Below are 25,946 nucleotides of genomic sequence, written 5' to 3' on the forward strand. Positions count from 1 at the left end.
GGGGAAGGTTTTTGAAGGAATTATTTTTAGAAATGGAAGGTTAACTCATAAAATCGATACGCGCTTAAGGTCGTGTGTGCAGCTCCAAAACGCTGCTTTGTCAAATTGACAAGGAAAGATTGCAAGATGTATAGCGGATGTGCTCTGTATTTTGTCACAAATTGCGTTTATTGGAACACAATATGTTTGCAATGCAGCCTGAAGAAAAAAACGTCTCTCACAAAATCGAAAAATGTGGTTGCCCATAGATTTTAGGTAAATTAAATATGACCGTAAGCCAAATTGACTATGCACACGTGACCTCATGCGTGGTCGGCGTACCGTGACCGAAACAAAACAACGAGGATTTGAATGGAGATAAATGAGAAAAAATAACACGGGATCTTGGGAACTTAAATAAGTGCACGACTGACGACTCCGCCTCCGAGTCGCTCGCGTCACAATGATTCGTCTGATTGGCATGACGTCGTGAGTGGATGACGTCATGTGCCAGTCCATAGTACGCATTTTTTGTGTTTGTCCCCAGTAACCAAGCGACCGCCGGACCAACTGCACGATATAACCGGGTGGCTGGGAAAAAGAGGAAACAATGACAAGATAAACGGTTTTGCATTGAAAAGTTGAAAAACATTTTAGCAGGGCTTCTCTGCTTGGGCATTGGTACCCCAAAGACCGAAGTGAACGTAGAAAGCGGCATGCTTTTTATAACTATTTTGGCAAAAGGGTATGAGCAAATTCGCGTAGCCTATAGTGTTCAGAAATGTTATGTATTGTATTATTTGCTGAAGTAAAAGGTACTGATTTTACTCTCGTGCCTTTTAGGTTTTAATTTCTATGGTTCGGCGTGTTACGTCAAAAAGGACATATCGCCGTAGAACCAAAGTAGTACAACTTAGGAGATGTTGTATATAAACGTGGAAGTGGGATACTTACTTATGATGCTTGGCGGTGCTTACTAACTCGCCAGTTTTCACGTTCCACGCAAGAACTGTACCATCGCCTGATCCAACGGCTACATACTCACCATCAACGCTATACGCACAACGCGTTTGATCTGTGAGCACTTTAAACTGGTCGTGGCTGAAAAATAAGCAAATCGGTTTGTGAGAATTAAAAGCCAACGTTGTGAATGCCGAGGAAAGAAAATTAGGGTTCAACATTTTGATAGTTTTGGCCCATTTACCGCCACAAAAAAGACAAGATCATATAGCGATCAGCTAAATAGACTTTAGATAATACTTTTAGCATTACAACAACAACAACTGATCTTCATTCAACAAATCAATGTGCGTCACGTCCATTGCTTCAAAGCGAGTCAAAGAATTCGTCAGTTGGAAAAAGACGATTTAACCCAATAATAGTGTGTGTTCCACACAATGCTTAGCGCTTCACAACCTACCTAAATACTTTAGACACCGCAGACTTGCGAATATCCACCACCTCCAGTGTGTGGTCCTTGGTGCAACAAACCAATGACGTATGATCGGCGGGCATGTCCAATGACGTCACACGCCCTCCTACTACGATTTCATTTTGAGCGTGCCCGCTAACCCTAAGACCGGAAATATATTTAGCAAGCATTGGAAATAAAACACACAAAAAACTTGTGCGAGAGTTAAAAAGGTGTTTGCGTTGATCGTGACTATAGGCAACAAAATAGTGTGTGGTCATACAATCCACAATCATAATGCATTCCTTGAGCAGAACTTGAGGCTGGAAACAGAACAACAATGCCTTCCGTTTGACAAGTCATGAAATTTCACATTAAACCTGCATTTTGTTTGTCCCCTACAAAATTCCTCCAAATATTCCAAAGCGGTATCAAAGAATGAAACTGTTTCCCAAACTTCCATTGTGATTTTAAGCTGTGGAAAACAATAGTGATTACTGATTTTCGCAGCTTACCTTGCATCCCAAACGCGTATTTTCCGGTCAAAGTGTCCGCTTGCTAAACAATCAGCTGCATATGCTGCCACAATATCGTTACACGATGATCCTGCCATAAATGTCCGAGTACAAGCTCCCGACCGAACGTCCCAGACCTACGAATAAGGCACACTAAAATGTATGTGCATATGCAATGTATTGTAAGAACAATGGAAACTGGAACTCTTGATAGCTGAGCAATAAGTATTCACGTTAAATGATGCTGGGTTTAGCACTGAGGAACTTCTTCAAAATGGCCAGAAACTGTTACACGATTTGAAACACTGATCCAACCGACTGTATGTATATATTATATGTGTATCAGGTTGGGTATCTTAACTGTATGTTGTTCCTTCACGCAGTTTACCTTAACGGTTCGGTCTTGGCTTCCAGATGCAAGTCGGTAAGCAGAACCGAGGAAACGTGCAGCAGAAACTCTGCCGCCGTGGCCTGTTAAATTTAACTGATAGAAAAACAGAAGTCAGATATGAAATTTAAATTCACTACAACACGAACTATATTACCTTAAGACGTTGGGTACCCAAGTCCCATATTCGAGTTGCATAGTCATTTGAACTGCCGGCTAATAACCGTTCCATGGGATCGAAGTCAATGTTGGTAATGCTCCCGTTGCTTCCTCGAAGCGTATGCTGTAATCGACTTTTATCTGCAAAATAATTAAAGTTTTGTACAGGATTCACATAAATTAAAATTCAAGTTCTTATCCGAAAAAAACTGGGAGCAGCCCTGAAACGTTTATACTGACTGGTCAGTGATCACGGCATACTCATTTACAATCATATTACGCCAGGTCCATTAAAAGCGTTGTACCAAATCCCATGCACTCCCGCATGGCAAGGCATAGAGTAGAAAAACTAGCCTGCAGTGGGATTTGAACTCATGAGAAAAGCCGTTCCCGGGAATCGCACTTCACCAATTTAGCTTGACACAGGCTTAGTGGTGAACCCACAGAAAGTATAATCACAAGCACCATTGCCTGCCATGCATGCTACATGTGTGGGAATCATAGTAGGCAAGGGCAGTGTTTTTTTTTTTTTTTTTAAGGCAAATTTCTCCAGCGGTTTCCCAAAATTTGGATATGGCTAGTTTTTGGTATTTAAATGAAACACTTGCGGTCTCTTAAAACTACTTAGCGGTCACCCAAACCAAACCTTAAAAAAAAACCTGGGCAAAAGGACAATTGGAACAAAGCGGGCCTTCCGAACTGCCAGAAAAACACCAAACAGATGGCAACATGCGGTTGTTTAGCAGACATTGGTTTTGTGCTTTTCAGTAAAGTATAATGAACATTTTTGTTATTCAGGCCGACTTGGGCCGGTGGCTGCACCATTTAATCCCTCATATGAGGTTCAAGTGTAAACAAATCCACTGACTGACAGAGAAGGTTAAGTTCAAACTCGCACCTCCAAAAAAGTTCCAGATGTGAATAAGTCTGTCCGATCCACCTGTGGCGAGAATGCCTCCGGATGCAGAAAACTTGACCGCCATGACTTCACTTTCATGTGCATCCTACAAGATATTGAAAGTATTAAATCCTTTGCAATAAAATTACCAATTCAAACATCCGGCATTAAATTAAATGACTTTAGGCCTAAACATTAACATGATGGCGTACTCAACCCAAACGTTAAACCAAAACTTCATTGCAATTATTCCTAGAAATTGATGAAAGCGGTTAGGTTTACAGACAAACTTGAAACCCAAATCTAAAAAAAACTTTGGCTTGTACAAAAAAAATCAGAAAAATACATGGTGAAATTAATGTGTTGTGATGCCTGGTACATGGTAACTTGTCTTACCCATTTGCACACAACTTCTTGGGGAAGTCTTACATCAGCAGAATACCCGTAGTTACCCAATGAATGTGAACAATCTCTGTCTTCATCAGAAGGTGTACGCGATTTAACACTAGAAATGTGTTTTACAACTTTAATAGGTATTTTAAATGCAGACAGGCGTTGGGGCCAACACAGAAACTCTTAAGTTACACTACCATGTAAAACATGATGAAATTTTACAAATTTAAATATTGTTTAAAAACAAGTTTTAGGAGGCTAGTTATGTGGGTCTAAAACCAAACCACATCCAAACAACAATGACCCTTAAAGGTTTACGCATTTAGACATTGTTTATTGTTTTGGCCACTTGATGATCTAATACAGTGGTTCTTAACCTGTGACTAGTATACTAATAGTGGTAGCCAGAGCTTTTCAGGTTGTACACAAGTAGCTTTCTGTCATATCCAAGATGCAAGTCATGTCAAGTATTGCAAACTAACTAAACCAATTTATTAGCCCTGTTTTGGGGTGCTAGTGTCTAGGACACTGTTTTGGAATTGCTAATCTTGCTGGTTTCAGAAATATGTTAGCTCGGTCAAGATAGGCCTAGATGTTTTGGTTTACCCATTCAAACAACATTTAGGTGGTACACAGAAATAGAAAAAATAGTCAGGTGGTACATGATCGGTATAAGGTTAAGATAAGAACCACTGGTATAATGGTACAGTCACGACTAGGGATGCGCCGAGCCGAGCTAGAACCCGAGTACTCGGTACCGAGCATCGCTATTTTTGATGCTCGGTGCTCGGCCGAGCAGTTGCACAAACTGACCCGAGCATTAAATTTGCATATTCATGCCCTGCTAACATAGGTAACTAGTGTTCAAAAGGGTGTCTATGAACAAAAACAAATGATTTTTCAAATGTATTAGATTGTGGAAAAACGTGTACTTCTGAGGCCTGTAACAGCTTAATACACCGCTGGTGACGTAAGAGGCCTTGTAGAACTAAAACGTAGAAAGGGGATTTTTTGTGACGTCATAATGCACCGAGCGTGCTCGGCCGAGCACCGAGCATTAACGTGAGATGCTCGGTGCTCGACCAAACAGAACATTTGCAATTTTGGCACATCCCTAGTCACGACAATGAGAAGGTCACTCAACTTCAGCTTTGAAGTCAATCATGGTACACCAAAATGACCGGAACACTTCCATAAAAAGTTTTGGTAAATGTGTAAATAACAAACCAACATTTAAGACTAAAAAAGAACATATTGCCAAACTTACCTGAATAGGTCTGAAAACCTGTAGAAACAAAATGTGGGTCAATATATATTTGCAACATACATTTACAATATATAACAACTAACATTTTCTTCACTGTATTCCCAATCGTGGATTCCCCTGTTGCAGAAGTAGGAGTGGTTGGCGTTGGACTAAATGCAGTTTACAAAATAAAGTTTAAACACTAAAAAAGTTTATGCATACCACTTCTTGGAACTACATGACAATTGCCCTATTCCTAATTCTTTTTTACACATAAAGTTAGGATTTTTCGCCAATAGTTAGGCTTTTTTAACAGTTTGTCAAACTTAGTTAAACATGCTTTTGATTTTTTTAAATCGTAATTATTTGAAGTTTGAATCATGAAGCACAAGGGTAATTGGCAGAAAGTGAAATTGACATCACATATATATTTGATAATTTTAGTAAGTGATAAACAATATACAACTTTTGTTTATGGCTTAGCAAAGGTATGATTACATGGTCATGTTAAGTGGTAAAACAACTATTTTTCTAATAACCTGGCAGGATTTAACTTCATTTGAGGCACAATGTCTACACTTGCACTGCGACTCTTGTCATCACCTTTTCTGTAAAAATAAGACAACACAGTCAATAAAAAACTACCCAGATATGATTGATTTGTTGTTTATAACACTGTCAACGGATTTTAACCTAGAAATAAACATTTCCCAACTTGTGACATACAGATATGATTAAGTTACCTATGTTTTCACCAACCATCTAATCCACAAGTTTTAAACTCACAAAAACAAACTAGAAGGGTGGCTTAGCACATATTGCCCTTGCATATACACTATAACACATATTTTCTACACTTATTTTATATTGGGTCCCATATCATCCATTGTCTTTTATAACCTTGGTTGTTTCTGCAAGCAAAAACTCATGGGTCCCCCCACACATGCAAAGTTGTAAATAATACATTTCAAAAGATAACCATGAGAAAGTCGGGTGTTGCAAGGTAAAACACAGTGGTCGGTAATGTGCATAAATAAATATGCTTCATGGAGTACAAACTATTCAAATTTAGTCCATTTATACATTTTTGAAGGTTTTTCTATTTCATGGTCTGTCTGAGAAAAAAAGTGTTAAATAGTGAGAAAAGAGGCTAAAACACAACAATCAGCTCCTATAACACAAATCAGCGCGAATTGCACATGACTGTTGGGGCTAGTTGAGTAAATGATAGAGCTACAGGGTTGAACACAAGAATCAACACCTATAAATGGTGCACTGTACAAGCTGTCCAAATTTCATTTAATTCAGACATAGTTTGAAAAATTTACCCATTTTGGGGGGTTAGTGGGGTAAATGCTGGGGCAACAGGGCAAAACATGACATTCTACACCTATAAATGCACACTCTACAAGCTATCCAAATTTCATTTAATTCAGACATAGTTTGAAAAATTTACCCATTTTGGGGGGCTAGTGGGGTAAATGTTGGGGCGACAAAGTTGAACATAACATACAACAACTATAAGTAGCATACTCTATAAGCTGTGAAAATTTCAACTAATTCTGACACCGTTTAAAAAACTCACCCATTTTAGGGGTTAGTGGGGTAACTGATAGGGTTCAACACCCAAAAGTATGAAATATGAAATCACAATGACCCAATCAACAGTCATGTAAAATTTTATCCAATTCAGACAATGTTTAAAATTTTGACCACTAGAGGTGTTATTAGCAACATTTGTCAACGCTTCTGACGTCATAAGACGGTTAACACCACTCTGACTGGCATGTGCAAAAACCTCCAGCAAGTAATGCACAAACACAAGTAGCATATGTACTGGTGCCTTTATTATAGCATTACACCACAGAAATCTTTCGTTTGTGGTGCGCAGCAACATACAAAAACGTTTTACACTTTGGGGTCTAGCGGGGTAAATACTGGGGTTATCATGTCAAACGAAGCATCTGCATAACTATATCTACCATCTGTGAAAGTTTCATCCAAATTCACCAAAGATTTCATGCCAAAAGTGCATGGACAAACTTCACCGGAGAAAAAAGAAAAAAAAAAAACTGAGTGAAATCAAGATGTGTCCCCTTCAGGGAAGGGGACCCATAATTAATGTTGTATTGTTTCTTGAATAAGTGGTAAAAACAGACAGCACTTAGTTTTTATTTCTGCATTTTGTGTCCGACAACAAACATTTCATGTCCACAATTTGCATCAGTACATAAACATTACTAGGTTTCTGCTTTGTTTAATGTAGCATACAGTTTAAGCCAGGTTACCTTTTAAAAGTGTCATTTTCAGTGTTTAGCACAGCTATGTGTTTCTCATTAAGCTTTTTGTATCGTTCCAGCAACTGATTGTATTCGTCCTGGCTTTTTCTCAGTTTTTCTTCAAAAGAATCACTCAGAATTTGTAAGGCCTGGTAGTTGTCTTTGACAGTCTGAATAGCCTTAAAACAAAACAAGGAGGTGGAATTTAGCTTTGGGGCTTGATCCAAATAAGGCAATAAAAAATAACCAGTATATATCTTACTATTATCGCAAGCAAGTAATGCTCACTGCTCAGACAAATTGTAAATATATATATAACATTACAAAATAATTAAAAAGGCAATTCCGTGAATGTATTTTGAATTACATGGGAAAGTATGTCTTGAAACACAAAATCAGAAAGCACCGATTCCAGTTTTGAAGGAATTTGAAGATCAAAATAGGTAAGCTAAAATCTTTGAATAGTACAGGTGCCATTGAAAACTATTATCCTTCATAGAAACAAGTGACTGTAGTAAAATCATGTAATATTTAGCACCTAATCAGGCTCATGATGACTGCAAAATTTTGCCTAGTCTCCATGGAAAAGGTTTGACCACCGGGTGTCTGTAAATACAACTTGACCAACCCATAAAAACTGCGTAACCACTGTGGCCATCCTGTTAAAACTGCCTAAATCAGTTTATGAATGGGTGTAAATATCACAATGTTGCCAAGTTAAAGCATCTCATTCTGAAATCAGGTTGGCCACAGTGGTTATGCAGTATTTACAAGTTGGCAACAGTGGTCGCAGTGTTCAAGTGGTATTTAAAGACACCCCTGACAACAACTGCTGTAATAAATTGACAGATGGCAGAAGTTAATGCTTAATAAGCATAATATGAATGTGTTAAGTTCATACCTGTTCCAAGTCGGCATTTTTTTGCTTGAGATTTTCACAGTTTGTTTCTAGCACTGTGTTTTCATCTGCTTTTGTTTGTAATCTGTAAAACACATTTCCTTAGTGAGTCTACACGCGGCATGCACATGTTTTATTGCTTCAGAGTTTCTTACTGTTGGTTAAATGTGGAAATTTCCCTTTCCTTTTCTTGCAAGGCAACATTCAAATCTAAAATTTGCTGGGCTCTTGCTCCTTTGGTCCTGTGCACTTCTGTCAATTCTTCCTGTGAATGTACAACAGAAACATGAGAACTTAAGGAATAAAATAAAATATAAATATATAGACAGTTTACAAATTACGGAGCTATTTTTAAACCAGTACAATAATTTAGAGCCAACTACACAGTTTAAAGCAGTAGCTCTCAATGAGCAGTGTCTGCAGCTTACTGGCATCATGTTAAATTAATCATATGCATATTTACGTTTTCAGTGTCTAAAATGTAGTTGGCTCTAAATTACTGTACTCATATAGTATGTGAAATAAAATCATTTATTTTTTGTTAGTTTTGAGGTGGTAGTTTACAAAATAACTGGACAAAAAGGGGCAGTACAGGAAAAAAGTTGGGAAACACTGGTTTAAACCATGACAGACAAGAATAAGGCCTAGTATATAATACTTAGTGTTGCAAAAAAATCAAAGTCATTCGCTGCATGTAACACTTACGTCAGGTTTACTGTGACAAGTTCTGAATTTATAAGAATGCTAGCCACCATAAATGTGGTTAATTGTTAGTGCAACAATCTGGTTTTCACAACACAGTAGCATGGATTTTGCAAGCATAAAAGATTCGCCTTGATTTTTAAATAGGAAAAAACGTCAAACAACTTTACTAACCTGGACCCGAAACAGTTTTTGTTCCAAAACTGAAAACTGTTCATTCTTCTCAGCATTTACAATTCTAGCAAGTAACAAAAAGCATATGTATTGTATCAAATCAAGAACATGCTTTTGCAAAGTGTTAAATTTGATGCCACTGCAATTAGGTTTAAAATCCTCAATTCAAAAAGGGTAACATAAGGAAAAAACTCATGTACCCAGCATGAGCTTTGCTTGACAAGTCATGATTTTCTTGTTTTAGCTTCTCGATGTCACTATGTAGGGATTCATTAGTTTTCTGTAGCTCCTGATTTGCATCAGATAGCTGTGAGTCTAGAAAAACAAAAATATGTCAGAAAAAATACAATTAATAACAAGTGTAAACACATTCCATTTCAGTTTAGCATTCGATTTTTCAGTCATTTTTGTGATTTTTTGCCTCATTTGTTTTGCATTCAAGAATCTAATGCTTTTAAAATTGTACATTGCATAGAACAGTAATTTTCAATTTTTTTTATCATGCGGCGCATTAAAGAACTAAAATTTCCCTACTTAGTTTGCCATTGATTTACCCATCTAGACAACCTATGATTTTCTGCTAAGTTAATTTTGTATCACTGTTTGTTAAAATTTCGACTTTGGAAACTGTAAACTGGATCTAAATTCCTGAGCTTGTCTGTTAGTTTTGTTATATTTTATGTTGTAACTGCTGGAAATGCGATTCCTAGTCTAGCTGAAAACTGATTTAAAGCGATAAACACAAATCCATATCGGCGAAAACGAAAGATAAACAAAAATAACAAAAGTGAAAAATAACAAAATAAACAAACATTAGAACATTAAAAACAACTTACATGAGTTAATTAAGGTTGCAAATTTAGCATAGGTCTTGTTGCGGGCAACTATTTGTTGTAAAACGATGTTTTCATGATCAAGTTTATCATTTTCTTCCATCGCACCAAGTCACGCAACCCGCATACAAAGTTTGGCAACGAAATCACTCAGGCGTAAATTGTTTTCTGCGATGAATATTTTATTTTTGTTTCTATTTCAAAACGAAAAAAGCTAGCTTAATCTTTAAAATTTATATTTTTTATATTGTATACTCGTCAACAACTTTCAAATAATATAAAAATAAGACCACAAAAATGAAGCATAAATTGTTGTTTCAGAATGAATTTACAATTATTGTTTCTATCTGAAATGGGAAAAAAGCTATTTGAAGAAAAAAGCTAGCCCAATTTTCACTCTTTACATTTTTCGCATAGTACATTGGTCAAGAACTTTCAAATAATATCAAAATAACACTACAAAACTCCGACACTTAATTTTGCTTTTGTTAGGTTACGTGAGCGCCGGCACGCAGAGGCAATAGCATGCGTTATTGATGGTATGTTGTACGGAAGAAGCTAATTGCACGACTCAAAAAAGAAAGAAATGGTGCACAAATGGCAACTGCCTATCAAGCACCGTTTTTGGCACTGTATGTAGGCCTAGGTTAGGTTTATCTCCTTAAAATTATATGACCGTGCCCTTACTGTGAAAACTCATAAAAGGAAGCTTGTTAAAAAAATTATTGCCGTGGTTTATACTTACACAACTTACCTGTGGACTCTGGTACATCACTACATATATACACTTAACTACCAACTACCACCTAAATTCTTATAACTTAACAGGGATAGCAAGTTTGTGAAACTTTATTGCACGATATCATCAACGCATTATAATAATATAGCATTCGTGGTTATAAAAGAATCAGCAAATAATAAAGGAAATGACTGCAGCACATTGTCATATCAGCTAAAAAAGACCTTCGGTGACCCATTTGTAGATAAGTATTAAGCCAGTTTGTTGTACAATCAAGCCCAAACAAAAGGTTTACTAATACTTATGGAGACGAAAAGAAGACGAATTACATGCCTCTGTGATGACGTTATCCGGTAACTTCCTTGAGAAAACTTTGCCGAACTTCAATCAGCTTTTTCGGAGATTGCCTGATCTTTTTCTGTTGCAGTCAAACAACGTTTAAACGACAACAAAGGGGCAGTTTCATGGCCGTATACGCTTAGCAAATGGAAAAAAATGGATATGTACAAACATGTAATGTATTTGTTAAAACAAGGCAATCCGGTTATTTTTGATTTTGTCAGCTTCTAACATGGGGGTCATGGGGTAGAAATTTGTTGTTGCAAAACGCTTTTATTCGGAGTTATCGCGTTAACAAATACTTTTTGCAGTTCAGTCATATCGTATTTAGCTGTTGACAAATGTTTTGTATTTTGTTCAATAGTGTAGCAAATTATTAAAGCATACCTGAATTTTTTGCTCGACAAGAGGCAAAAGACTTTCGGCCAAAAATCGAGCGTTTTCACGAATCAACTTTGCCTTGTCTTGGCGTTCCGTTTCACAACGCAAGCAACCACTAGTAAAATCGGTGTAAAGCAAAACCACCTCAGCTATTCCGTCCAAGACTGGTTTTTGTAACTCTGGCAGAAGCATCTATGAGCAACAATACTTGTTTTAAAATACACTTATGGTTTGAGATTGGAATACATTTTCGTGGACCTTACCTTCATTGCACTATCGACGTGTGTTAGAATCGCTTTAGAAAAGGCCAAAGTGGAACCAGTAAGTCGAATAAAGCAACTATCATAGCAGTAATCCATAAACGACTTGAGGCCGAGAACTGTCATTTCATCAATCATTTTGTCGGTAGCCTGAGAACACCAAGAAAGTTAACTTCCGTTAACCAATATATTGTTTGTCATAGCACACGCATACTTGGCCGAACGCACAGCCTGAAAATACCCAACCCGATTTTGCCAAACCAAAGCAATTGGGTTTTGAGCCATCAACAAGCTTTCCAAAGTGTTTTTTTTTTCTCGCCAAAAAAAGTTGTATCTGAATTAATAGATCTCCCATTTCAATTTAGAAATATCATTTTTTCAACAAGACTATATTCTTCCGCCAAAAATAACAGTACAACTACGCTACCTGGGGAGTGACCATGTTTGTTGGCCTCCAGGTTTCTTCGGAGTTTCTGAGCTTAGTGGCGTCGATGATCTTTTGCTTGTGGTCCCCTATCGCTGCTTGGATGTGCGGAAGAAGTAGATTGTTGAGCAGAAAATCCAGGTCAAGGCCAAGACAATGCAACTGCACACGAAACAGGTAATAGCTTCACTTATAAAGTAAATGTACTTTGCGTAAAAGTTGACAGAAAATAATGATGTTTTTTCCACAAATAACAACCTTACAGATACATTAATTGGTATGGTTCTGCCAGTAACCAACCATTCTTTTCAATTTATTGATGTGTTTGCACATACAAAAAGCCCTCGGAATACACAAGATGTGAACGCTATGACCCATGACAGCTTACGCACAATGCGCATGCGCAAACTCGAAGCTTTCATGTGGCAAACATTTTTTTCCAAAAAGTGGGAGGTTGCAAAACTAATTTTCATGGTTGCTAAATAATTGAATATTTTTGTACTCTACTTATTTTTGTGATTCATGACCCAAACTGGACCACTTTTTGCACAACAAACATTTCTTTAACAAAAACCGTGGACTCGACTACAAAGAAAGTCAACAGTTAAACCTAACCTACAGCAATATACTTTAATTCTAAACTTCTTAATGTGGCATTAATTGACGAATCGCGTTTGCAGGCCCAAAGAAACCGATTTTTCGAATCCACCTTTTCGCAATGAGCTTCAGCGTTTTGAACACATTCTGCTACTTCTGTGACGTCAGCATTTCGCCCGAACACTTGTTGGGAGAAAGTATCGACGAATGACGTCAGTTCTTCTTGGGCCCAGACCACGAAAGCTTTGAATTTGAAAAGCAATTAGAAATCGAAAATTTTAATTTAGAATTGAAATTTGAAAGCTGCAAACAGTGCACACTGTTTCGACCCATAAGGTCTCATCACTGCAACTGGTGACAAAAGAAGGGCCGTATGGTAGTTTGTTGGGAGTAACAGGTTAAGAATCCATACCTCGCCAACCTGTTTGATGCCACAACTGGGTACAAACGACAGAAGAACTGGTTTACACGGAATTAAAAAGTTTGTAAACAGTGTTTTTAATTTAGTCTGTGTAAAAAATACCCAAAGTTGTGAGCAAGACAGACAAAAAAGATAACAACTGACCAGTTTTTTTAGCAGCATTTTCTACTGAAGTTTTGATTCTGCCTTCATAATAAACATGACCTTTCTTTCAGTCTGTATTCCTAGCTTGATGTTTTAGTATTTTGAATAATTATAATTCTTTTTCTTGAATCATTATTTCAAATCAATCAAACAGGTGCAAGTCTAACTTACAAGAATAACAGCCGGATGTCTCCTTGAACGAAAGCTGGAACTCCCTAGCTGTCTCTTCAAGATTGTTGAAGAAAACTTTGCACAGTTTGCTGATATACAGTGGCAGGGAACCCTCAGTGCGAAGTTGACGAACAGCGAATGCAACTGCACTTGTGCGGTTGTTAAGAAACAAGTGACAAGCCTAAAACAATATAATTTAAAATTTCATGTTTTTGGGGCCTGTGGGTGAACTGCCGGGTCATCCGGGGTCAAACTTTGCAGGTAACAACTTTGGATTTATATGTAAATTTGAATCAGTTTAAAGTACCCTGTCTTGACCAAATGCTTGAAACAAACTAGCATTAGACAAAAACGGAGAACAAATATGGACAAACCAATAAGGGTCCCCATAAATACAAACAAATGTAAGGCACAATTTAAATTTTTTGGTCAGCCATTTCAATTGTATGTAAAAATTGGCCCATATATTATTCAAAGTTGATGACAACATGGGGTCATAGTTTGGGGACAAAAGACTTTTAGAATCAAACAACAATGAGGCAGTGCACCCCAGAAAGGCAACATCGAAGGGTTTATAATCAACCCTTGTAAGATTTCTAGTTTGTGCCCTTGTTGACACAATGTTGGGAAAGAGTCACATTTTGATCTTATGCAGGTTATCATGCAGTAAAATGTATAATAACAACTTTACATAAAATGAAGCCATTGTATTGATTACCTTGGTGCTTTCTTCCAACTGAATAAGCAACACAACAGGTCTACGAATGACTCTGGGACCTCCACGGAGGCTTCGGTCAGGAGAAGATCTCAGTTCTCTGATAGAAAAACAAGGCTGATAATAGGCAATATAAAACACACAGCTCAATGCAGTTAATGTGTTTTGGTCACTCAACAATAAAGTCAGTTAAAAAAAATTCAGTTTAATTTGTTTTCTTACTTCATGCTTGATTAAAATTGATGGAAATGTATGCATGTGGTGAGTAACAACCATAAAGAAATCAGTTCGACTTGAATACTTTTGAAAAGGTTTACACACCTTGATAGTACTTCAACAAGTTGTTGTCTCCTGTTAATAAGCTTTTGCTCAAAATCTGTCTTCAATGGGCAATCACTGATGTTTGACAAGTAAGTTTTACCTAAACAACACCACACATTATTGTATGTCATCTCTCAACACTTTATTCCAGAGGTTCCCAACTTTTATTGACAAATTCCTCTCTTAACAACTCAAAACATTTTCATTCTTCCCAAATATACCACACTGTGGATGCTAAACCATACAAAGATCATTTTTCATAGGTCATATTCCCAAAAGCTCAAGTGTATAATTACAAACATAAAAATTAAAGTCAATTTCTTCCTGGATGGGAACCACTGCTTAATACAAACAAAGAAAAACCTACTTTCCAGAATCAAATTTACAGCCTGCTCAAAGTTTCTCTGTGCAATGAACACATCCAGGTCTTCTGGCATCTCATGAAGCCAGTCTGCACTGAGCCGCTCATCATGTAATACAGCAACTTTTTCTGGTGTGGCTTGAGAATGGCTGTCAATGTTCACTGCCTCTGTCAGCTCTGTTTCAAACTCGGTGAAAGCTGTACACAGAAAACACATGAAATGCACAATCACAAATGAAAGCAGCGGCTCAATGGAGTTAAACCATCTTTTCTCAGTCGCAAGTCAATGAACTCATATAAGTGTGTTAAATGATTTTGTGAGACAAACCTTATGGTATACAAAAGTTTAAACTAATTTTCAAATACGTAAAGCACTAGGTTAAACATTTACAACACTAAATGTTGGTACATTACAGTTTATTGGTCACTTACGATTTGTAGTTCTAGATGGTGAAAGAGGATTAGGTGATGTTGCACTCATTAGTTCCTTTTTCTTTTCTTTTTCACTTAAATGTTTCCGCTTTGTGGCATCAACAATTTCCAACCATTCTCTCTATGCAATGGGACAAAAATGACATTATTGCTCCACTGCAGAGGTCCCTTAACCGAAGGTAAACTTTACCATGCTTTCGAATGCATAAATGTAAGTGTATGTTTTGTTAGGTTTTTGAAATTGAAGGGTTAAAGAAACTTAGCGATTTGTGTTTAGCCTGAGAATTAGTTAAAAAACTGTCACCAAGGTCCAAGATACATGGGAGTAAATAAGTGAAAAAATATTTCTAACCTATGGTCTGCTATAAATCACAGTTAATCAAGTAGAGAAATATTTAATGAAAGTATTTCTTAAATATGAGTTTCGTTCAAGTAACATAAGAATGTGCTGAAAGTTATAAAAATATGGATATAGTCAATATATTAAAAAAAGTAACAAGAAATAACAATCATACTGCAAGTACTATTTTAACACAAGATGTTTTGGGACAGACATACAAATGTTGGATCTTACCTTTTCTTTTGCACTTTCACACTGAAACATTCTGGAGTCAGGAAAGATGAGGACTTTGAATGCATTCTTGACAGCTGTATGTTACAACGAGAATTTATTAGCACACAAATTATTGCGCAAATGTTGCATGCCATGGTTTATCATTCTAAAAGAGCAGCGGTAATGCCAGCCACCAGTTGCTAACATGCAGACAGCAGTTAAGATTATTCATTAGGCACAGCAAACCTAGATGTACACCACTTTAGCAGCACTGTATATGTATGTCACATATACCTTATTGTACAATATAAACTTAATTAAATTACGAACAACATTGGCTTTAAATCTGGCTTTTGCTGCCTTTAACTGAGAATAAATAGTCTGATCAATTTCTTTTTATGATTCTTGTCTGTTAAGTGCTCATACCTCTAATTCTGTATATTGTAACAGCTTGTTATTTTCAGAATAAGTGTTTTCTAAGTGGAAAATATAAAAATGTAGGTGCTTATCAGAAAAAACAACAACACTTCTTTCATACCTGGATATAACCATCTGTAAAATCCTTCCTTGGCTGCAACATAAATATTCGTAACTCGTACCCAAAATTTTGACTTATATTCTCTATCAAAGTTCTGCTCTTCGTTAAATATATTGTACTAACCCATCTACACTACAAAAGTTCTAATTGCTTTTACCACTTTCTGGACTCCAAAATAATTAAATTAAATATTTCACACAAATAATTCTAAACACCAACAAATTAATCCAGCAACCACAAACCACACTCACATGTATATATGTCTACATTACATATATAATTTCACCGTTAGACCACTTAATTAATTACTTAGTAGAATTAACTGTGGTCATGCAATTAGTGTATTTTTGTACTTACTCCTAGCTGGAATCTTTTTGCCTGTATTTTGTTAAAACATTAAATTGCCAAAACACAATTAATCAAAAGATAACCACTCATTCTAAAAAAATAACAAAACAGGTCATTTTTTAGTCAAAAAAACTATTTTTGGTTAGGAATACACCAAACAATAACATTTTTACACCAAATCTTAACAAGTTAAAAAACATATAGCTCCTTGATTTTTAGAAATGAAACTTTACTACAAGCATCTTCCTTGACCAAAGCATGTAATTCACAAAATGGGTAACTTACGGCCCACATCTCTTGCATTCACCATAGCCAGAGTATCAATCTCCCAAACCAGCTGGAATTTGTATTTTCCCGCAACAGCATTGCCTCGTCTTGTGCTTGCCCATGTGGTAACCATGACACTGAATAAGAAGTTTTAAATTATTTTGTGCTAGTACAGTAATTGTTTGGTGTCATACTTTTACCAGTGGTAGTATTTCACTGTTTTGTACCAATTATGGTTAACCTGTTCTTGGAAAAACTCTACAGCCCAGTTGTTAAAGAGTGTATGAATAGAAATATGAATCACTTGCTGACATTGATTTCCCATGGTGAATGATAGGCAATCAACGCAATAAATAATTCCACTTGCTAGCTTTAGTCTCATGTCAAACTTTGTCCCATATTGAGCCATAACAACATGCTATTAACAAGAGAACCTAAAAAATACTTGAATCCACAACTGAAACAGTTTGGCAGAGCAGAAAAGCAACACAATAAACCTTGGTTAAACCAGATTCAGTTAATCCAGATCTTCGCCTAATCTGTAAAAAACTCGAGGTACAAATGATTGGTAATGTGGTTGGCTTAAACTAATCAACATCGGTTAATCAGGATCATTGCATCATCAGAAAAATTTTTTGGTCCAAACAGGTCTGGATTAACCAAGGTTTACTGCAGTTACTTTATGCTTATTGCAGAAAAACTAAATACATGTGCAATGCATATGTGCAACAGTTGTTCATACCAGTCATTGAATAGGAACATGTGAATCTTGCCAATAGGGTTAAATGAGTCAGTATCAAGTTCAACTACATCACCATCATGGACCAAATACCTCCCAGGCATTTCCAGAATATTCTACAATCAAAACAGAAGGATTTGCCAATTTCTTTCATGCATTTGAATAATTTACAGCATTTGCTTTTTACATTGCTGCCTTCAATTTTTCCAACTAATGCCGACATCACTTTCCGCTGTTCATGTTCTTTGTCTGCTAACTTTTTTTTGTTGTCATCCTCATGAGAACTTTCAGCTGTTTAAACAAATAATATCACATGTGAGTGTTCGTTGTTAACAAAATCTAAAATACATCTTACTTTGTCCCTTTGTTGTAAATATTGTTGTCATGACTTCCATTAGATTCTTTTGTTCAGTCAAGATGTGATTAAGTTGAAACATTTCTCCCTCCAAGTCTATAGAAAAAAACAATATGATGTACTTATTGACTTAAGTTTATGAAAAACATCTAGTCCCTAAGATTAGCAACCAAGCAACAAGCTGGAAGATTTTAGTTTTAAGTTGAATGTATACAGTATACATATATATATCAAATGTACTTAAAACAAATTGTTGAACTTGAAAAGATAAAAAGGTGATCCCTTTATGTGGGTTTTTGTGATAATAACCTACAAGAAATTTCCTTTGCTGTGTCAATAAACAGTTGGTAGTTGTGGTAAACTTGTTTCTTTAAAATTTGAGCTGTTTCTTCTCCCAGGGCCTGAACCCTTGCTCGGTTTTCTTGGAGGTCTTTGTCCCCATCTGAATGTGCGCTGATGCTATTGGCAACTAAAAGCCAAAAGCAGGCATGTTAATATTGTGAAAAGTAATTGAAAAAAACAATCAAAATATGACTAATAATTAACAATCCTAAGACAATACAACCAGCAATAATTTGTTTTCATGGAACATGGTTGGTTTTTTTTTTAAAGGGTGAGAAAAACAAAACCTAGGTACACACTGTTTGTAAGCACTTTTTGATTGTGGTGATTGTTGTTGCCCAGTCGGCAGAACATGACAGTTTCCGTGAAGATCTTAGTGTATAGGACCCAAGCAACCTGTGACTGTGTGAACCCGTGCATGACCCTTAAGTCCAAATGTAAATCTAATTTCAGGCCCAAAGCAAGCAATATAGATCAAGCAACAAGGCAGGACAATTAATGCCTGTAGTGCAAGTTTTGGTGGGCATCCCAAAAAAATGGTGAGCAAAAAAACTTTTTATTTTAAATCGTGCGTGCCACAGTCATAATCTATAGTCTGTATACAGACTTGCTTGTATAGGATGTCGAATCGTCGATTGTTTACAATAAAACTGCTGGATGAGCAATACTTGGTTATACAGACTTGCTTGTTGTCAGTTTGTTAATAAAGCATGACCACTGTGGCCAATTGATAAGTCTTGCAGTGACCACCATAACAGGGCAATCTGTGGGACCAGTGGATCCTGGACAGAGTACCAAAATCTTACCACCCATGTTAGGGAAAGAGGGCGAGGTTCAACAGAAAATAAAACAACTGTTTGAAACCTTGTCTGATAGTTTTAGGAAGTAAACAGATAAACACAGAAAACGATGATTAGAATTTTCTACAAACAAACCCTTTCCAAAACAAGGAATGCTTTTGAATTTTACATTTTTCCACCATGTAACAATATTTTGATAGTAAAGAATTTATTAGTTATACAATCTTCGCGGAGTTCAAACATTGGGCCATTCCAAAACTAATGAAAATAGGTTCGCTGGAACTTACACTTTTCTGGGTCGAAGTTACGACTGCTTAAATTTTTAGCAAGAGATGTTGACGCCTTCGTTGCAGCTTTAGGCGGATCAGCCATTTTTTAGACCAAAGTGGGTTCGGTTGAATGAAAAACACGGTTTTCAGCAACGGTGTAACTTGACCAAACCGTCTATTAAAAATGCAATACGCCTTATTTTGGGTAAACCCCCATTTATAAATCGGATGAGAGAATTGTTTTTTAGTTTTTTTTTAGAATAATTTTGTATACTTACGAATAAATATCAGCGTAACCGCTTGAAACAACACTAATACTGCACTGAAAATAACTGCTCATGATAAATTTTATACTCGTGTACCATTTCGGTATTAGAACATTCACATTCGTGAAAAAATTACTAAATACTTCAGTGACTATGATAAAAAAGGCCAGATATAACAAAACAGCACTTTTCAGGTTTTATTTGCACAAATACATAAATAACAGAGCAATAACAGCAGTCAGCAGCAAAAATATGTCGTCTTGGTATTTCGTAATTGTACGTCTGCAGCCCTTGCGACCAAACAGTGTCGTTTTTAGAACAAAAAAGCGTCATATCCATCCTCCCTAATACCCAATAGAACACTAAACTAATGTGTAACTGCAAATACACTGGTTTGTAATTTTTATTTCAGTTGAACTTCTGAAGTCACATGCTCCATATGGAACAGGCTGGCAGCTTCATTTGAATTCAATGAATAACGCATACTAATGCTGCGACATTCAAGACAATGAATGAAAATTGAAATGCGAAACAATAACTGGAATTTTCCAAAAATTTTGCCCACGTGGCCGGACAGATTAGTCGACTTCTTCGATTGTGGGTCCACCACTTCCTCCTCCACTTGGTGGGGCACCACCAGCTCCGCCGGGGAAGCCACCGGGCATACCACCTGGCATACCGCCCGGCATGCCACCTGGCATACCACCTATAACAACATTTTGCATTTTAATTGCCAAATCGATTAACATAAAAGTAAATTTTAAAATCACAGGTATTTTCTTAAAGTGTGTTCTCAGAGACTCTAGCGATCATCATGTCTAATCAGAGGCCTAGACACATGAACAAGTTTTGCATCATGGACACTTCAAGTTGACCATGCTTAAATGAGAATGAAATTTTACCTGGTGCTCCACCAGCTCCTTGGTACAATTTGGTAATAATTGGCATGGCAACCTTTTCCAGTTCTTTTTGTTGATATTCAAATTCATCTTTTTCCGCAGTCTGCACAAAAGTCAAGTTTGTAAAGCCTGGACATAAAAAGTACAACAAACTTAATTGCATTCTACATACCTGGTTGCCTTCAAGCCAGTCAAGGGATTCTTTCACTTTCGTTAGGATGGACTGTTTGTCATCATCTGAAATCTTGTCCTTGACCTTATCATCTTCAACCGTTGTTTTAAGTTGGAAGGCATAGGATTCCAAACCATTCTTGGCTTGAATTCTGTCCTTTTGCTTGTTGTCCTCGTCTTTGTATTTTTCAGCATCGTTAACCATTCTCTCGATTTCTTCTTTGCTAAGACGACCTGTAGATCACACATATGGGTAATTTTAAAACAGTTATAGAACCAAAACACATATTTTAAAGGTATTTATAGATATCTAGGGCCTACCTTTGTCGTTGGTAATGGTAATTTTGTTCTCTTTTCCAGTGCTCTTGTCTACTGCAGTGACATTCAAGATACCATTGGCATCAATATCAAATGTTACATCAATTTGTGGTACACCTCTGGGTGCAGGGGGAATTCCTGAAAGTTCAAACTTTCCAAGAAGGTTGTTGTCTTTAGTCATTGTACGTTCACCTTCGTAAACCTGCAAAAACAAAAAAATTAAACTCTGCGGAACAGGAAGCCTATGTTATTTATGTATAAAAATTTACCTGAATCAAAACACCAGGTTGGTTATCAGCGTAAGTGGTGAATGTTTGGGACTGTTTTGTCGGCACAGTGGTGTTTCTCTTGATAAGTGAAGTCATAACACCTCCAGCTGTTTCAATACCAAGAGAAAGTGGTGCTACATCAAGCAACAGGAGATCTTGCACTTCTTCCGAAGTGTCTCCACTAAGGATAGCAGCCTGAACAGCTGCACCATAGGCAACAGCTTCATCAGGATTGATAGATTTGTTGAGCTCCTTGCCCTTGAAGAAGTCCTTCAGTAAGGACTGAATCTTGGGGATACGAGTTGATCCACCAACCAAAACAATGTCATGAATCTAAAAAAAGGTAAATTAGAAACAAAACCTTCAGAAAGGTGACATCTAATTGATGTACAAACCTGTTCTTTATCCATTTTGGCATCACGAAGAGATTTCTCAACAGGTTCAAGAGTGGATCGGAAAAGATCACCATTCATCTCCTCAAATCGCGCCCTTGTGATTGAAGTATAAAAGTCAATGCCTTCAAAAAGTGAGTCAATCTCAATGCTGGCTTGGGTTGACGAAGAAAGTGTACGCTTTGCTCTTTCACAAGCAGTACGAAGACGACGCACAGCCCTTTTGTTTCCGCTAATATCTTTTTTGTTCTTACGAAGGAATTCCTTTTGGAAATGGTTGACCATTCTGTTGTCAAAGTCCTCGCCTGCAAGATATGGAGATTAACGTTTGGTAGTACAGTGTGTATTAGGACATTTGAATTTTAAGATATTACCTCCAAGATGAGTGTCACCAGCAGTTGATTTCACCTCGAAGATACCATCTTCAATAGTTAAAACACTGACATCAAAAGTGCCACCACCCAAATCGAAAATTAGGACATTTCTTTCAACACCAACCTATAGTAAAAAAGTTTTAAATAAGTAACAAGAAGCCAGAAAAAAATTACAGCAAACATACCTTTTTGTCCAAACCATATGCAATAGCAGCGGCAGTTGGTTCATTAATGATTCGAAGAACATTTAGGCCAGAGATGGTACCAGCATCTTTTGTGGCCTGGCGCTGGGAGTCATTGAAGTAAGCGGGTACAGTTACAACAGCATCAGTTACAGTTTTTCCAAGGTATGCCTCTGCAGTTTCCTTCATGCGATGAAGCACCATGGAACTAATTTCTTCTGGGAAAAAGGTTTTCTTTTCACCCTGTAAAAAACGATCAAAATCAAACCTATTTAGTTCTATATTATATAACAAACAACTTGTTTACCTTGTATTCGACAGACACTTTGGGTTTATTGCTAGTGCTACCATCTTTAACCACATCAAAGGGCCAGTGTTTTTTGTCACTGACTACTGTTGGGTCATCAAATCGACGACCAATTAAACGTTTAGCATCTGTGAACAAAAACAAATTTAGTGACAGTTAGAAATATATCTTAAGCTTACAGTAAAATCAGAACGTACCAAACACAGTGTTGCTTGGGTTCATTGCAACCTGGTTTTTGGCAGGGTCTCCAATGAGACGTTCAGTATCCGTAAAGGCAACATAACTTGGTGTTGTACGGTTTCCCTGGTCGTTAGCGATGATTTCAACCTAAACCAGGTAAAAAGCTATTACAATACAATTAATTAAGCGCAAAGTAAGGTAGATTTGCAAAGAACTATCATTTTACAGATAAACTAATAATTGATCTTACTTTTCCATGTTGAAATACGCCCACACAGGAGTATGTTGTTCCAAGGTCAATTCCGACTGCAGGTCCCTTCGACATTTTAGTTTGTTATTAAAATTTGGCTAAGTTATGTTCAGAAATAACCGAAGGCAATTAAAACCTTAAAAGAACAGATAGTTTTAAAATCGGGTTTCAAAATACTGAAAACGATTTACAGAGAAACAAACGCACACAATCCGCACATCCCTCTCAACGCATAATGAACACGAGGAACGAAGCCATTTCCCGCCTTAAAAATACAAGCCGGGTTCTGGAACATTCGCTAATGATGTCAGAGCCTTTTTTCCTTTGTATCGACACGTGGGTTGGGTGAGCCGTTGGTTTCGCGAATTCTCCCTGTCTGGAAACTTCTTTGCTTTACTTTACTGTTTTTAATGTTTAACAGTCCTCGCTCGCGTACCCGACCCATACTAAGCATATATGATTCTATCCTTGCATCACGTGCTTTGTTGCCAAAAGTCGAAACGTAGACTAGTCGTTTCTCGATTTTTCTGTTTAGCTGACTCATAACTGACACCACACAAAACGTTTTAAATTTAGCATGATATACTGAGTTGAGATTATTTCCCCAGGTGAAACAAATCGTAAAAGCACAGTTGCGCTACATTCAACTAGTCAAAGCTGGAAATAGTTGCATACCGTTGCGATGTTATAAAGTGCGATAAAGTTGGGGGCACATGTAGCCTACACTGTGGTGTGTAGGAACAAACGAATAACACAATACAATCTCGTTACTGTGACACAAAGGAACAGAAAAGAGGAACTTATAGGTTGTAAATTTAATTTGCCGTTAGGAACCGCCGCTGCTTTATTGTTTACCTGAGTTTGGATGGAGTTTCGTATGCTATTTACACCATGTTGTATGCATATAAGTTTCGAACAACCTACCCATCGATTGTTGGGTCTTAAACATCTGTTTGTTTCAATTGGTAACTGACACACGACCTCTCGGTTTAAACACACACACAGCAGCGCTTGAAACATATTGATCACTGCCTTCTGTTGCCGACGTCACTTCCAGGCATAGGAAACGTTTGTTTGCAACTAAAGAATCATTATCCCTGTTTACCTTGCAAAATGCTTGTGTAAACAACATGGCGTCGGCGACACCAGAACGGAAATACTTAATTGTGAGACTGGGACCTGTACAAAATAAACAAAATCTAAAACATTTAACCAGTACGTATTCTGCAACATGACACAGTTTTTGGGAGGCGAGAATCCGAGAAATAAAATTGGGTCAGTGAAGATCGATTAATAATCGTGGTTCCTGTTTTAATGCAAGTGGGATTTACTATTACACATATGCTACCAGCAAAAGCGCTAATCCAGGAAACAGCACAGCTCCGCGCGACGTTATGTCTCCTGCAAGTTAAAGGATTTTGCAATTAATGTTGGCTTTCTGTTCTTGAGTGTTAGAGAACACATTGATAAACGATCTTTTCGGTAGTTTGTTTGTGAACTCTGTTTGAAATCGTATGCGATTTTTTAATTGCTTGTGCATGGAAAATTTATTCTGTAATACTGCAGTTCAAATTACGGCAAATATTGGCAATTATTAACTGTTGCTTCCATTTTAATATAGCATACAATGCTACCTACTAAAACCAGCTTGTTTTGTGTTTTGCTTAGTGACATCAAGTGAACACATTTTTAAAATATTTTTTGCCATGTACGTCGCTGTTAAGGTTATTTACTTCGCCTTTTCCGGGTTTTTTGAAACATGATGAAACATACAAATTTGTCAATTATTATCATTCAATAATTGTTTTTCGAATAGAGGTTATACTTTAGTACCGCAGCTTGCTACGTCAAACAACTTTTAGATTCAAGTCAGACATACTGCGTTTGCGCCAAGCGTTCGCGTTAGCCGTGCGGAACGGCATTTCATGCGTCCCGACGCGTTTTGCGTCGTGCGGTGCCCATTGCACACAAGTCGCGGTTGTTGTTACAAATGCTGTTTAAGCGTTCTGTACTGATCATTGTATATAATTGTATATATTATATACATTGTATATATTCTGTACTGACCATTGAATGGTATAAGTATGGGGCATCTCCGATCATTTGAATTAAAATTTTATTAAAACTCATCTTAATTGTTTTGCTAAAACCTTAAGACAGTGGTTCTCTTGTTTTGCTAAAATTGTTTTGCTAAAACCTTAAGACCCAAACATGGGTCGCGCATGGTCAAAAAATGGGTCGCGCTATGGTGATTCAATTTTGCACAAATGAACTATTACTGCAATAAGTAAACACAAACGAATTTACTTAAGGCAAAAATAAAGTCGACCACGTTGTACAGTAAAATGAACCAATCATTACAACATACAGACAATAGCCTTCCAATTTTACTGTTACGCACATGGCGATTGCAACGTCATAGCACGGGAAATAATAGGAAGTTAATCTTGCATCCCGGTAACTTAACGGGAGATGTAACAATTAGCGTTTAAGGATGGCCTCGAAATTGTATTCCGTCTCGTTAATACATTTTTGATGTTTGAGGCTTGGGTCGTGAGATGTTCATACGGCCCAGATTTGGGTCGCGGTCAAAAAAGTTTGAGAACCACTGCCTTAAGACATACTTTTTAATACAATGTGACAAATAAAGGCAGTATTTTGAACCCAATTTATCACAAAGTATAGTTAGTTCAATTTCGTTGACACAAAACATCAACGCGTCACGCGGAAAAGTTAAAACATTTTTAACTCTGCCGCTTGACGCGTTGAACGGAGATTTTCGCCCCGACATCGCCGTCGTTGGCGTGTGTGTTAAGTGTACCGCATGCCGTTTGACGCAAAAACGCGCCGCTTGACGCGAAACGCAGTATGTCTGTAGAGCCCTTAAGAATATTCGAAATAGCAAGCTCAAAAAGGTACAAATGCAAGTGGAATTGTGGAACCAGGC

General features: G+C 37.1%; 3 protein-coding genes and 1 long non-coding RNA gene across 7 annotated transcripts; 1 reads left to right on the forward strand and 3 right to left on the reverse strand.

Annotated features, from left to right (window-relative positions):
* Positions 1–129: 129 nt before the first annotated feature.
* LOC145217814 (autophagy-related protein 16-1-like) lies at positions 130–10,038 on the reverse strand. Its single transcript, XM_080085151.1, has 17 exons — positions 9,879–10,038; positions 9,243–9,357; positions 9,043–9,106; positions 8,322–8,431; positions 8,170–8,251; positions 7,278–7,447; positions 5,529–5,597; positions 5,094–5,159; positions 5,011–5,028; positions 3,747–3,855; positions 3,351–3,456; positions 2,451–2,593; positions 2,294–2,389; positions 1,906–2,042; positions 1,400–1,552; positions 934–1,080; positions 130–570 (listed from the first exon to the last, which is right to left on the reverse strand). Exons 1-17 carry the CDS (start codon positions 9,976–9,978, stop codon positions 483–485), a joined length of 1,773 nt encoding a protein of 590 aa, XP_079941277.1. The 5' UTR covers positions 9,979–10,038; the 3' UTR covers positions 130–482.
* A 670-nt stretch (positions 10,039–10,708) lies between these two features.
* Positions 10,709–19,591, reverse strand: LOC145217471 (exocyst complex component 8-like). Of its 4 annotated transcripts, none has more exons than XM_080084746.1 (18): positions 19,410–19,591; positions 18,294–18,449; positions 17,981–18,076; positions 17,813–17,916; positions 17,629–17,741; positions 16,905–17,023; positions 16,629–16,649; positions 15,755–15,828; positions 15,181–15,301; positions 14,755–14,946; positions 14,388–14,487; positions 14,070–14,166; positions 13,352–13,532; positions 12,728–12,858; positions 12,022–12,180; positions 11,598–11,744; positions 11,341–11,526; positions 10,709–11,032 (listed from the first exon to the last, which is right to left on the reverse strand). In XM_080084746.1, the coding sequence occupies exons 1-18, from the start codon at positions 19,492–19,494 to the stop codon at positions 10,961–10,963; spliced, it is 2,154 nt and encodes a 717-aa protein (XP_079940872.1). In that variant the 5' UTR covers positions 19,495–19,591; the 3' UTR covers positions 10,709–10,960. The 4 variants fall into 4 exon arrangements, with proteins under 4 accessions (XP_079940872.1, XP_079940870.1, XP_079940874.1 ...); XM_080084744.1 differs by lacking the exon at positions 19,410–19,591 and adding an exon at positions 18,622–18,757; XM_080084748.1 differs by lacking the exon at positions 16,629–16,649 and having other exon boundaries at positions 19,410–19,585.
* On the forward strand, positions 12,857–18,076 carry LOC145217474 (uncharacterized). Its single transcript, XR_013857404.1, has 2 exons — positions 12,857–13,096; positions 13,335–18,076. It is a non-coding gene; the product is annotated as an uncharacterized LOC145217474 (long non-coding RNA).
* Positions 19,592–19,830: 239 nt separating the features above from the next.
* On the reverse strand, positions 19,831–23,258 carry LOC145217472 (heat shock cognate 71 kDa protein). Its single transcript, XM_080084749.1, has 11 exons — positions 23,000–23,258; positions 22,767–22,896; positions 22,570–22,697; positions 22,266–22,505; positions 22,081–22,204; positions 21,710–22,011; positions 21,315–21,647; positions 21,049–21,247; positions 20,729–20,961; positions 20,560–20,659; positions 19,831–20,363 (listed from the first exon to the last, which is right to left on the reverse strand). Exons 1-11 carry the CDS (start codon positions 23,072–23,074, stop codon positions 20,236–20,238), a joined length of 1,992 nt encoding a protein of 663 aa, XP_079940875.1. The 5' UTR covers positions 23,075–23,258; the 3' UTR covers positions 19,831–20,235.
* Positions 23,259–25,946: the final 2,688 nt, after the last annotated feature.

This window comes from Phallusia mammillata, chromosome 3, assembly GCF_965637545.1.
Source record: "Phallusia mammillata chromosome 3, kaPhaMamm4.hap1.1, whole genome shotgun sequence".
Taxonomy (NCBI): Eukaryota; Metazoa; Chordata; class Ascidiacea; order Phlebobranchia; family Ascidiidae; genus Phallusia; species Phallusia mammillata.